General features: G+C 36.3%; 2 protein-coding genes across 2 annotated transcripts in view; one reads left to right on the top strand and one right to left on the bottom strand.

Annotated features, from left to right (window-relative positions):
* ARPC2 (actin related protein 2/3 complex subunit 2) overlaps positions 1-14,066 on the bottom strand; it is a 100,799-nt gene that overhangs the window by 59,963 nt on the left and 26,770 nt on the right. The gene's annotated exons all lie outside the window — the stretch shown is intronic.
* CXCR1 (C-X-C motif chemokine receptor 1) lies at positions 7,515-10,830 on the top strand. The gene is made up of 2 exons (XM_074298730.1): positions 7,515-7,598; positions 9,519-10,830. The coding sequence occupies exon 2, from the start codon at positions 9,522-9,524 to the stop codon at positions 10,572-10,574; it is 1,053 nt and encodes a 350-aa protein (XP_074154831.1). The 5' UTR covers positions 7,515-7,598; positions 9,519-9,521; the 3' UTR covers positions 10,575-10,830.

The raw sequence follows: 14,066 nt of genomic DNA on the forward strand, positions 1-14,066 counted from the left end.
ATAAGTGTTATTATTATTCCTACTTTACATATGAGGAAACTGAGGCAAAGAAAACTGAAATGATTTGGTCAGAATCACACAGTATCTCAAGCTGAATCTGAATTCAAATCTTCCACTCCAGGACTTGCGGTCCATTGTGGGCCCTCTTGTAGAATCTTATCTATGTTTTCATTAAGCACATTGAAATCTGTTTTCCCGAAATCTAGGATTTATGTCAGATAATGCACAACTTCCTTATCTTTATATTTCTTTCATGTTAAAATGCAGTGGTTACATCCTCCCAGGGTGACTGCCATTTTCACTTTTTCAACTAATTCTTGTAATTGTTCAGAACAAGGTTCAGATGAGCAGTTTCCCTCAAAGGGATAAAAAAATGAACTTTGCTAGTGACTATATAGTATCAAAGATCAGAAAGGACCCCTGTTTATGGTTGATGAACAGATTCTAATGGACAAAGAAAGATTAGAAAGTTCAGTGAATTAGAAAGTGTCCGGGATTTAGAACTCCAGACTCAAAATTTGCCTCAATTTAGGTTTCCTTTTCTGTGAAATGAGGGAGTTGGACTCATCGAAGCTCCTTCCAGCTCTGAATAAGCCCAATGACCCTATGAGCTATGTTCCTTCTCAACTTCAACTTGGGTGGACATGAACAAAAGTGGTAAAGATAAGATAAGGGAGAAAATAATCAGAGGAACTCTTAACTGCCTTCAGGATGTTCAGGTCACTAGAGCTGGGAGAATGATATTATGTGGTACATGTGTGGATGTGATGGCTGAGCTGCTGCTGATAGTTTCTGAAAAAATAATGGATGGGAGCAGCTAGTTGGTACAGTGGATAGAGCACAGCCCTGAAGACAGGAGGACTTGAGTTCAAATTTGACCTCAGATATTTAATACTTCCTAGTTGTGTCACTTAACCCCAATTGCCTCAGCAAAAAACAAAACAAAAATAATGGACAGCTATAGTGAAGGACCATTGTTTTACAAAAGAAGAACCCTGATTTACAAAAAAGGGAAGAAGATAAATTATTTGAAATAGAAGTCAAATTTCTAGAATGTATAAGATGACTTGTAAATGTTTAGAAAAGGAAGTGATGATCACTAAGAGCCAGAATATCAAGATTAGAATGGGCTAGATAATTCTCATTTCTCTTTTTTTAAGCAGGGTTTCTAGACATTTAGAAGAAGGGAAATGCTAAAAGGCAATATGTTTAGACTAATGGAATAATTGTAGAATACTGTAAAGTTCTCTCTTCAACCCTATTTTGGTTAATTTCTCTTATTTATTCCATTAAAAATGAATACTAAGATAAAGGCCCATCACTTCTTCTAAGCATTTAAATTTGGGAGGGATAGCTGGTTTATCAGGATCAAAAAAATCTCAAGCTGAAATTATAGAAGTTTGATAGAGATAAATAGACTAAAAAACAATCACTCATTCAAGTACAGAATGAGTGAAAAAACATTTATGATGTTTATTGTGTGCCAGGCATGATGCTGAGAATTGAATATACAAATATAGATATCAGTTTCTATCCTTAAAAATCTTGCTTTTAATATAGGGACTTAAAACATAGCAAGGAATAGTGTCTAGGAAGGGATGTTGTGGTCTGGAAAATTACTAAGATGGCAAGCAGAGCCAATGGACACATTTTTGCCAGCAGCAGTGATAGCATTAATTTGATTACTGTTCTCAGAGGAAGAGATAGAAAACAGGAGATAATATGGTGAGCAGAGTAGATGTCAAGAATATGGGTAAGGATGCTGGATGTGGTGCTGGCCAGGTATAGTGAGCTCTCACATCATGATAGCCAGCTACAGGGGAGAAGTCTTAAAGCTGCATAGAGTAATTGCCACAGGATTTTTTTCTGAATGTTTGATTTGTAAAGGTACAACAGTGGCAGATGACATGAAAGTGGCCTAAGTAAAGCTTGCATTGGAGAAACACGACTAAAATATCAATTTAAATGTGAATTGAGCACTGCTATACAATAATTTTGAGAATTACTGGTTTTGATAATCTCTAAGATCTCTTGTAAATGTGAGATTTTGCATCTTTGATATTGATGAGTATTTCATTACCAAAATAAAGGTATCTCTTAATTAAACAAAACAAAAAAAAATAAGAGAGCTGATTTAGATTTTTCGTATTCTGATAATGAGTTATTAATCTATCATTATTACTAAAATTTAATATACTTTTTATTACTGGGCTATAAGATTTTCCTTTATAAAGTTTAGTACAGAATTATTAGGTATATAACTATTTTAAGCTGATATGCTTCCAGAAACATTATAAACTATAAATAGGCTGTGTTTATAACAAGAATGCAAGATTAGTGCCTCTTTCTTTATCTATCTCTCTGTCTTTCTTTATTTTGGCCTTTTTTCTCTCATTTTATTCTTGTGTTTCTCTGAATTTCCCTGTCTCCTCTTCCTCCTCCTTTTTTCCCCCCTCATACTCTTCTTTCTCTCTTTTTCTTCCTTACTGGACTATAATAGAAAACTGAATTTAAAAAATTATTGGGACCAGCAGGATGAGTACAGAGAGGATTACATGAACTGATGCTGAGTGAAATGAGCAGAACCAGGAGATCGTTGTGCACTTCAACAATGATACTGTATGAGGATGTATTCTGATGGAAATGGATATCTTCAACATAAAGGAGATCTAATTCAGTTCCAATTGATGGACAGAATCAGCTACACCTAGAGAAGGAAAACTGGGAGATGAGTGTAAACTGTTTGCATTTTTGTTTTTCTTCCCAGGTTATTTTTACCTTCTGAATCCAATTCTTCCTGAACAACAAGAAATTCGGTTCTGCACACATATATTGTATCTAGGATATTCTATAACACATTAACATGTATGGGACTGCCTGCCATCTATGGGAGGGGGTGGAGGGAAGGAGGGAAAATTCGGAATAGATGTGAGTTCAAGGGATAATGTTGTAAAAAATTACCCATGCATATGCACTGTCAAAAATTATAATTATAAAATTAATAAAAAATAAAATAAAATACTATTAAAATAAAATAAAAATAAAAAGTAAAAAAAGAGAAAAAATTATTGGAATCTATCAAATAGTTTTATGCTTTTGATAAATAATTTTAAATATGCATCTTTGGGATGTTTTATAAAAGAAAATAATTGAGTTAAGTCCAAATAAATTGCTGTTTTTTATTTGTACAGGAAATTGCAAAAGTTTTCTGAATCATATTTTGTAGGTCCATAGGGTCTTCCCAGGCATAAAGGGGCTAGAGGTGTGGGTATGATCCAACCCCAGAAGTCTTTAGTCCATTGTTGGATTTATAGTTAATGTTTCCACCTGCTGGACTTTTCTTGGAACTACAATTTAGCTTGGACTTAGCTTGATTTAGCTAGGACTGAACTCTGGAACAAATCAATTCCTTATCTATGCTTGGAAATATTTGGTTAGTATAGTGGTTACGGTGAGCAAATGTAATCCCTCAAGGCTGAAGGGAAGGGAAGCTGAGGTACTAGTAGGGATAGAGAACTGTGGGAGAACTGACAAAGAAGCAGAACTAAGAACTAAGAAGAGTATCTGTCATCATTAATCTTGTCTACGTAGACTGCCTCTTAGATTCTGATTATTTTTTCAAAGAAAATGAAAAGATTTTCCTTATGGCAGGTAGCAAAGCAGAACAATGAGATAATAGGCAGAAAAATGACCTCCTTTGCCTCATAAAATAGAAATATATAAGAAATAACTGGAATCATTGCTCAAGGTAGTGGATGGCCAAGATTTTCACAAGGCTTACTCTAGGTTTGGAGAATTATTATTATTAGGAGAATTTTACTATCTATATTATTTTTTCCTCAAAACACATCTTCATCTAGTCCATCTATCTATTCATTCAACCAGTTTACTGAGCACCTATGATGTGTAAGTGTCTGTGGGGAAAAGAAAGAAATCCAGATATTATTTTTTGTGTTCAAGGAGTTTAGAATCAGTTTATTGAGATGGGACTAGAACAATAGGATCTTGAATGTAAAGAGATATAAACAGATGATTTCATATGTAGAAGGTATATCATATTTTTTTGCTTTCTCAATGAATGGGAGAAAGACTAGAAGGGAAGGCAAGAGTTTGGAAATGAAAAGAAAAATAAATAAATAAATAAAGAGGAAAAAAATCCCACTAAAAATAAAAATGGGAATAATAATAACACATAGCTCTCCTTCCCACCTACCAGATTTGGTGTAGGGACAAAATAGGGTAGAATGTGTAAAGTGCTTGCAAACATCAGGGCAATGTATAAATTATTATTATCTTAAAATAAGCTAATGGTAGAGGTTTAGCAATCTGATTTGACAGAGTTTCAAAGCTACCCAGCCAGGACACCATTGCACTACCAATTGTTTCTCTGAATCCAAATGTAGCTACCATTAGTGCCTCAGCTATGTTTCTAAATGTATTTATAACTCTAGCCTTATTCTGCAGTTAGTAGCTATCTAGGAGCCATATTTAAGAAAAACAATATCAGTGAGGTTTTGAAACAATAGCCAATCTGGGAAAAAATGTTTCTACCAATACAATTAAAATAAATACATTTATTAAGAACCTATTATATACAAGGCAATGTATGGTGCTGGGGTTACAGGACAAAAATGAAACAATTTTTGCTCTCAAGAAAACTTATAAGGAGATATAAAAGGCACACAGGTAAGCAAATAATTTTGGAAGGGAGGGAACAGTGATTACTGGGTGGTGATGATGGGGAAGAATCAGGAAAAGACCTGTGGTAGTTGATCTTTAACGGATGCTAGGGATTCTTCATGACTCCACTGAATGTTATAATTTAGACCAAGGCTTCTTAAACTTTTTCCTTTTTCACCCAAGAAATTTTTACTTGATCCAGGGTATATAGGTATATAAAGTAGGTATACAAATCAAACAGTTACTTATAACAAATCATAATTTCACAACCCCCACATTGTTACTCCATCTCCTATAGGGTCACAACCCATGGGTTAAGAAGCTTTGGTCGAGGCAACTGACAATAGTGATAGCCAACCAACTGCTTTATAAGTGGAATGAAGTAGGGTAGATGGGATGGAGACTATGCCTGAGATAACAATTATTTAGGGAATAGTCAGTGAGGAAACTCTACTTACACTGATTGGTACCTTCTTTTCCGAGCATAGTCTTTAAAAATTACCTAAGGATACCAGGAGGTTAATTCTTGCAGTCAGCATATGTTATATGTTAGACTTAAAACCAAGTCTTTTGAGATGAGGCAGCTTCCAATAAGGAGCAGGGAAGACAATGGAGAACTCAATCAACAGACATTAATTAAGCATCTACTTCAAGGTCTTGTATTAGACACTGGAAATAAAAAACAACAACAAGAAATGGAATCGTCTTTGATATTAACTTATATTTTATCACTCTAAGCCTTGTAATGCTGGAGAAACTGAGACAAGATAGAGATTAGAGAGTTTCTAATATTTTATTTGAGTTTCTGAGAGGGAGAGATTTTCTGGGGGCAGATAAGAATCCATTATTCCCCCCAGGGCTGAATTGTAGTTTCTTCTCAAAGAATTCAGCATTGAATGTGAGATTCCAATGATTTTTATAGGGCTCTAAGTGATCAGGGAAAACAAAGGCAAGGAGTGGACTGAACACTGGTAAGCACAGGACCATATAGGGACCATGAATTAGGTTCTAATAGGTTGGGGATAGAATCTTAAATTCTGATAAATTGGGAGTGAAGGAAGTATTCAGCTAGAGACAGGAAGTTTAGAGAGATAGCGGTAGAGGATGCCAATTAGGTATCTGGAGTTTTATGATTCTTTTGGAATGCCAAATCTCCACAGCCCTAATTATCTCAATTCTAATGAACAGGAAAGGAGGGTTGCAACCAGAGGGATTGAGGCAGAACAATCAAGGAACTGAGGCAGAACAATTTAGGGAAACTGAGGCAGAACAATAAAAGGAAACTGTGGCACAACAGCCTTACCAAGGATTCTTTACCTAGGATCCATGAACTTCAGTGTGTTAAATTGTTTTGATAACTATATTTCTTTCTTTTTTGCTTTTATGCTGAGGCAGTTGAGGTTAAGTGACTTGCCCAGGGTCACACAGTTAAGAAGTATTAAGTGTCTAAGGCTATATTTGAACTCAGATCCTCCTGACTTCAGGGCTGGTGCTCTATCCACTGTGCCAACTAGCTGCCCCATTGATAGCTATATTTTAATAAAATTGGATCCATTTGTAATCCTATCTATTTTATTCTATGCATTTAAAAACATTGCTCTGAGAAGAGATCCCTAGGCTTCATCAAATGGACTATGAGGCTCATGATGCAAAAAGAAGTGAAAATTTCCTGATATAGGGGTATACAGTATCAACAATCCATTTTAAGAAGGATAGGTTCTCAGCACAATTGAAAAGCAAGAAATTTGTTTTCTAAGTAAGTCTCTTTCTTGTTATGCTCTTTTACTTTCAGAATTCTCTAAAGGGTTTCCATTGCATCAAGAGGTTAAAGAATGAATGTTACCCCCTCAGTGAAGTTTTGATTTTAAGAGGACCCAAGGAATGGCTTTTTACCCTAAAGAATGAATGACTAGTGTAGCTGCTAGAAGAATTTCTGGCATCACTGGGAGAACTATCTTTGGGGATGTTATGGAGAATGAATCCATAAGGAATTGCTGTCTGCTATTGCTGGTGTAATTTTGATTTTCCGATAGGTCAAAATAGAATTCTGGATAGGGAGTTTAGACACATGGGTTGAATGAGCCATTCCTCCTCTAAATTTCAGTTTCAAGTCTTTCTATAAAAAATGGGGCTAATAATATTTATACTACTGAGCTCACAAGAATGTTGTAGGGAGCAGGAAGTGCTATATACACCTTAAAGGCATTATAGATATGTTTGTTTTAAATATTCTACTGAGTCAGTCTAGGAGATAGTAAGATCAATCAGACTGATTATAGTGCCATCAGAAGGAGGTGGGGGTGAGTATGGAAATGTCTGTAATGGAGTTTAAAGGAAGATTTTAGGTAAACTTCAGGTGTGAGACAAAATGACCCAATGAGATAGGCATTGACAAGTTGCAGTAGCCATAAATCAAGACAAGTCTTCACCCAGAGGCAAACACTGGAAGGAGATCATGGATTTGGAATTGGAAAGGACTGTCTCAGTCTTCATTTTGCAGATGAAAAAGATGAAGGGAAATGACTTTCCCAACACCACACAATTATTAAATTATGGAGCTGGGCTTCTATACCAGGTCTAGACTACAAATCTATTCTTTTTTTTTTTTGCTGACTCTCACTGACCAAGGTATGGACCATGTGATTGGTCCCATCATAGTTCTTTCTCCAGCTTCAGCTCTTCTTATGCTGCATTTTCTTTGAATAGAGAAGTGATACATTTTTCAGCGGAGAAGACTGTCTAGGTCCTCTTTTCCTTCTCCAGAGGTGGGGCAAAGCCCAGAAGGGAGGGATGGGTTTGTGGTTTTCCTTTATAGTCATCATGTTCCGCCTAGATGTAAAGTCACTTTTTTTTTTTTTCAAATTCTACTGTGAATCTGTTCTGGGAGAACAGGAGGAGACGCTGTATAGATAGTGCAGGTAAGAAGCCAGCTTTGGTTTTGGGGGTCTTTCTCTGAATGTTAGGAAATTTACTCTGGGACTTGATTTCCCCTCTTGCTTTTTACTTAATTGTTTATTGGTATGTGGACCAGAGATGCAAAGATAGAATTGGTGGCACTGAGAAAGTCATATCCAAAAAATTATTTCTCCTTTTTGGACAGATGCCCCAATTGCCACAATTAGATACTTGCTCCTTTATCTTAAGAGTTTGTCTCCTATTCAAATGAAAACTTTCTATTGAGTTCATCAAGTGTCTGTTGAGGCTCTCTAAGCCTTAGTTTTTTCATCTGCAAAATGGGGATAATGATTCTTACTCTTTCTACCTTTCAGGATTATGAGGAAAAGTGTTTTGTGACCCTTGGAAAATAGCATTAGTAAGATTTATTTATCATGCTACATGATTAAATAAATGAATGAAAAATTCTTATATATTTTACAATTGGTTGAAATTAATTTATTATAGACACATAATATTAAAAATTACCTGGAAAACTGAAACCTAGAGAAGAAACTTGATCAAGATCATAGCAGCTGGTTAATAGCAAAGCTAAAAACTGAAACTATCTTTAAATCTAGCTCTAATATTCTTTTTCCTGACATGGTTACTTTGTGTTAAAACTTGATTTCATGGGACAGGTCAGGAGTAGTGTTCTATCCTCCCAAATGCTCACATTTCTTTTGATATACACATTTTAATAATGTTTTATTTTTCCAAATACATATAAAGATACTTTTCAACATTCATTTTTGTAAGATTTTGTGTTTCAAATTTTTCTCCCTCTCTTTTTACTTCCCTCTCTCCTAAGAGAGCAAATAATCTGATACATATTTCCCTTAATAGAAAATAATCTATCATTTTTCAAGTAGAGAAAAAATTTAAAATGCAACCTCCCTTTTAATTGAAGCATAAGTGATGAATAGTAGTTTCTTCCTGATATCTAAAAGGAGTAGAAATCACAAAGGACAAAAGGATATAAGAAAGAGAAGGAGACCAGGGTCACTTTTGACCACTAAACAGTTTTTTCTGTGGCTGGTTTTGTCCTACTAGATTTGGGGCATTTCTTAACTTCCTAATTCCACTTGTTTGTTGGGAACAGAAGTGCAGGGGAAAAAAGGGCTAAAAAGCAGGGTTTAGAGTGAGTGGGATTGGGTTGTTATAATTCTAGAACTGAGATTGGAAGAGATCAATTAGATTAAGGCTATCTTCCCGTATTTAGTTCTAGCCCATTCTGAAGCTGGGACATTCAGTTAATAAAGTGTAAAAGATGCTGACCACAAAATATATGAGTTCTTTGTAGAAAGGTTCCTGTCAATCTTTCCAATAGCAGTCCCCCTAAAAATATTAAATAACACATACATACGTGTATTTTAAAATTAAATTTGGGGGCAGCTAGGTGGTGCAGTAGATAGAGCACCAGTACTGAAGTCAGAAGGACCTGAGTTCAAATGTGGTCTCAAACACTTAACATTTCCTAACTGTGTGACCCTGGGCAAATCACTTAACTCCAGCCTCAGAAAACAAAACAAAACAAAAAAACTAAATTAAAAAATTTGAAATTTGCAAATGTTAATTTTCTTTTTCTTCTACCTCCTACCTTATTAAAAAAAATAAAAACAAAACTCTTGTAGCAAATATACATAGTCAAACAAAATAAATTCATACATTTGCTATGTCCAAATAGGTGTGTTACATATTAAGTCCCTCACCTCTCTGTGAGGAGGTGGGTAATATTTTTCATCACTGGTCCTCTATAGTCACAGTTGGTCATTACATTAATCAGAATTCCTAAGGCTTTTCAAGTAGTTCATTTTTTATAATGTATTCACAACCATTATTAATAAGAATTCATTAAACTCAAGGAAATTGATTGTATATTTTTTCCCTGACATTTTCAACAGGACATGGCTGAAAAGTTCATTTTAAGTGAGGAAATTTGGGGTCCGGAATTTGACAATTATACTGATTTTATACCAACTGATATTGCTCCTTGCAACCAGGAAAACTGGAGATTGGACAAGTATTTTGTAATGGTTGTTTACAGTCTTGTGTTTTTTCTGAGTTTGCTGGGAAATTCGCTGGTGATGCTTGTCATCCTCTACAACCGGCTCAACCGTTCAGTCACGGATATCTACCTGCTCAACCTGGCCATAGCTGACCTGCTCTTTGCCCTGTCACTGCCCATCTGGGCTGCCTCCAAGGTGCAAGGATGGATCTACGGCACATCTCTTTGCAAGTTCGTCTCCCTTCTGAAGGAGGTCAACTTCTACAGTGGCATTCTGCTGCTGGCCTGCATCAGTGTAGACCGCTACCTAGCCATAGTCCATGCTACCCGTGCTTTGACTCAAAAACGCCACTGGGTAAAGTTCATCTGTATGGGCATCTGGGGTCTGTCCTTGCTCCTGTCCATGCCCATTCTTCTCTTCCGTGAAGCATTCTACTCAGATGTTTATGGCTATGTCTGTTATGAGAACATTGGCAATAGTACTGAAAAAGGGCGTCTGGTGCTGAGGATCCTGCCCCAGTCCTTTGGCTTTGTCCTGCCTCTACTGGTCATGCTCTTCTGCTACGGCTTCACCCTACGCACCCTTTTTGAAGCGCACATGGGGCAGAAGCATCGGGCCATGAGGGTCATCTTTGCTGTAGTGCTTGTGTTCTTACTCTGCTGGCTGCCTTACAATCTGGTGCTGGTCACTGACACCCTCCTGAGGACCCACCTAATTGAGGACTCTTGTGCACGAAGGGAAGCGATTGAACAGGCCATGAATGCCACTGAGGTACTGGGCTTCCTCCATAGCTGCCTCAACCCCATTATCTATGCCTTCATTGGACATAAATTCCGCCATAGCTTCCTTAAAATCCTGGCTGCCCATGGTATGGTCAGTAAAGACTTCTTGGCCCGTCACAATATTTCATCCTCATCATTTGCCTCCTCTTCTGTTTCTGCTGCTGTCTGAGTATCATCATTTCAGCATTTCTCAACAACCTGGATAAAAAATTCTACCAATAAGAAGTCATTGGATTGACTGGGATTGGAAGATGAAACTTAGAATGTGAGGATGAAAGCTGTTAACAGAATTTTACTGTATCTTTAAACCATGAATAGCTGGAGCTGCACAAAGCAGGCCTGGAGACAGCTTTTTAGAGATCAAGTGGTGGTTGTCATAATTTTCTTCATGTCCTATGCTGAAATATACTCTCTGTCCTCCTTAACTTTAGTGCCTTCCCTTTGAGATTATTTCCAATTTATTTATATCTGATTTTTCCATAATTGTTTATCAGAGAACTCCTTGAAAGCAGGGTATATATATATATATATATATATATATATATATATATATATATATATATATATATATATATATATATTTTTTTTTTTTTTTTTTTGGTCTTCATATTCCCAGTGTTTTGTGCAGTCCCTGGAACATAATTAAAAATAGTAGGCACTAAATAAATCGATGCCAACAATCCTGGCTTAGGAGGTCATTCTGCTTATGAGACTGTAATCTAAATTCACCAGAAAAATATCTCGGGAAATTGGCATAAAAGACATGTCATGATCCAACCATACCACGTCCAAAAAGCAGCATAGTGAAGTAGATAAAGTGACAAACCTGGAATCAAGAAAATTTCAAATTCAGGTCCAGACATTTACTAGCTGTGTAACTCAGGGCTAGTCATTTAGCTCTCTGGGCCTTAATTTCCCCATCTGTAAAGTGAGGAGGGGAAGGTGATGGCCTCTAAGATCTCTTCTAACTCAGGATCTATGACCCTAAGCTAAGCACTTTGGTCCTGTCCCTTTTGCTTACTTCGTTTCTTCTGTAGTGGCTATCGGGGATACTGAGGTTAGGCTCATGCTAAATATCTAAATTCAAGGTGATCTAAGAATGCCACTTGGAAAAACTTTTTTTCTTTGGAAGTTATACATGACTAAGGGGCTAGCTTTGTTAAAGGATTTCTTTTGGAAGATCATCAATTAGAAAAGAATGACCATGTTTCTTGGTCTCTTCATGGTTATGGTTGCTGCTATCAACATAGCTGTCAACATCATCAGACAAAACTATTGATAAAGTACTCTGGGTTGGATGTTGAATGGAGAGCTATGATCCCTGCCTTCTCAATGCCTCCTAACTACCATGTCCATGAATAAACCTACACAACATAGAGATATAGTAGAGTCACTGTTCATGTCCAATTTAAAAAAACTAATAAAGATCAGTGTTTGTATGAATGCAAATGGTTGTCATAAGAAAGTGGTAAGTTCTGAATGACTGGTGGGGAATTTTTATTTTTAGTAGATGTTATTCCACCTCACAATTTATATACAGTATCCACACAAAGGATCTCTTTGTCCCTTATAACTCATTGCAAATCTCTTGAATGTCAAAAGATGCCAAAGTAAACTGAGCTATAAAGAGGGATTCCCTTCTGTCTACTTGGATCCTAGAAACAGTTAACCACATCATGGTTAGAGTCTTAGAGATCCAGATGGAGGCTACCTTTTGTTACTCATAAAGAATCTCACTGGAGATTTCTTGTCCTTGTAAACAGAAATATTCTATATTTCCTATCCTAAATGAATTATCTTAGGAAGTTAGCATGAAAGGCAGAGTTAGAACACCAGGCTTGGAATCAGAAAGAGCTGAATTCAAATCCAGCCTCAGACACTTAATAGCTCAATGACTCTGAGCCAGAGAAGAAAATCATAAACCATTCCTTACTTCTGCCACCTGGCTTCCCTTGATTCCTTCAAATCCTAACTAAAATTCCATTTTCTACAGGAAGTTTATTCCAACTCTTCTTAATTCTAATGTCTTCCTTTTCAAAATGATGTCTTATTTATACTATCTGTAGGCTGCTTGTTTCTATTTGTGTATTATTTCCTCAATTAGATTATATATTATCTTCTCCATTAGACTTGTGAGCTCTTTGAGGACAGGAGCTATCTTTTTCTTCTTTGTGTATCTTCAACTCTTAGCACATGGTTTTACACATTTAACAAATGTTTATTGTTTGATTAGTTAAAATCAGAGCAATATTTGATACATCTGACAAATATTCAGTAACCATTGCTATGGCAATGGATTCTTGAGAAAAGTTGCAAACCAAATTAATTGTCATTTCTCCCAACGCCCTCATATTTTGAAGCAAAGAAGGTTCGCTTTAAAATAGGGGGTTAACAATCTATAATAGTCCTATTGAGGCTGCCAGGTTGGCTCAATACTCAGTAAAATTGTGAAATAGGTCCCCTTATTGCTTGTTCTTTTCCTCCTTCTTTTGACTTTCTTTCCTTCCTTTCTTTTTTTAAATTAAGTTTTATTGATATCTTATATTTTTATGTCTACAGTTATTTCAAAATATTTTCTCTACCCAATGAAACATTCCTTTGTAACAACAACAACAGCAACAAAGCAAACAAAACACAAACACACACACATACTGAAAATACTCAAGCAGGTTTGTACTTCCCTGTATTAGGCCAATCAATTCTTGCTAAAAGGTCAATTGGTAATCAAGATATCAGTAAGCTGGAAAGGGCTAAAAATAGGACTTTTCCAGACATTTTATTTATTTATTTTTATTTTTGTAGACAACGTCTTTATTAGCTACTCTAGTGAAACAATATTACATTTATGGACTTTTACAATTGGGGATTGGAAATGGTAGCATCTTATGGGTTTTTTTCCTCTTTCTTTTAATTTTTTAAGTATAGATCTAAGATAAGGTTTGCTGGGTAAAGGGATATACAGTATTATTTAGTGAGTTGGGGACAAAATTCTGAACTGATTTCAAAATGGTTTGACCAGGACCAGCCCCACCTTGTTGCAGTTTTTAAAAATCAATCTGCATTCAGACACACTCAGCTACATCTCTGGGTATGGATAGGATGTTTCATTGTAAGTCCTTCAGAGTGGATAGAGTGAACATTGTACTGCTGGCAACAGCAGAGTTATTTACAACTGGTCATCCCAGAACATTGCTATTACTTTGCACACAATATGTTTCACTTTACATGAGTTCTGGAGGACATTACAGGTTCCCCCCCCCCCCCAAAGCTTTCTGTTCCTCACTTTCCATAAAACAATAATATTCCATGACAATCATATACCATAATTTATCCAGCTATTATTCAATTGATAGACATTCCCTCAATTTCCAATTCTTTGCCCTGAGAAGAGAGCTATTACAGACATTTTTGTACATATAGGTCCTTTTCCTTCCCTGCCAATTGGGGTTAAATGACTTGCCAGGGGGTCACACAGTTAGGAAGTGTCTGAGGCCAGATTTGAACCCAGGTCCTCCCGACTTCAGGACTGGTGCTCTATCCACTGCACCAGCTAGCTGCCCCACAACCCCTGTCCTTTTTATAACCTCTTGGTATTTGTGCCTAATAGTGGTATTGGTAAGTCAAAGGATATGCATTAATTAATAACCCTTTGGGCATAGAT

The sequence above is a fragment of the Sminthopsis crassicaudata genome, chromosome 3, assembly GCF_048593235.1.
Source record: "Sminthopsis crassicaudata isolate SCR6 chromosome 3, ASM4859323v1, whole genome shotgun sequence".
Taxonomy (NCBI): domain Eukaryota; kingdom Metazoa; phylum Chordata; class Mammalia; order Dasyuromorphia; family Dasyuridae; genus Sminthopsis; species Sminthopsis crassicaudata.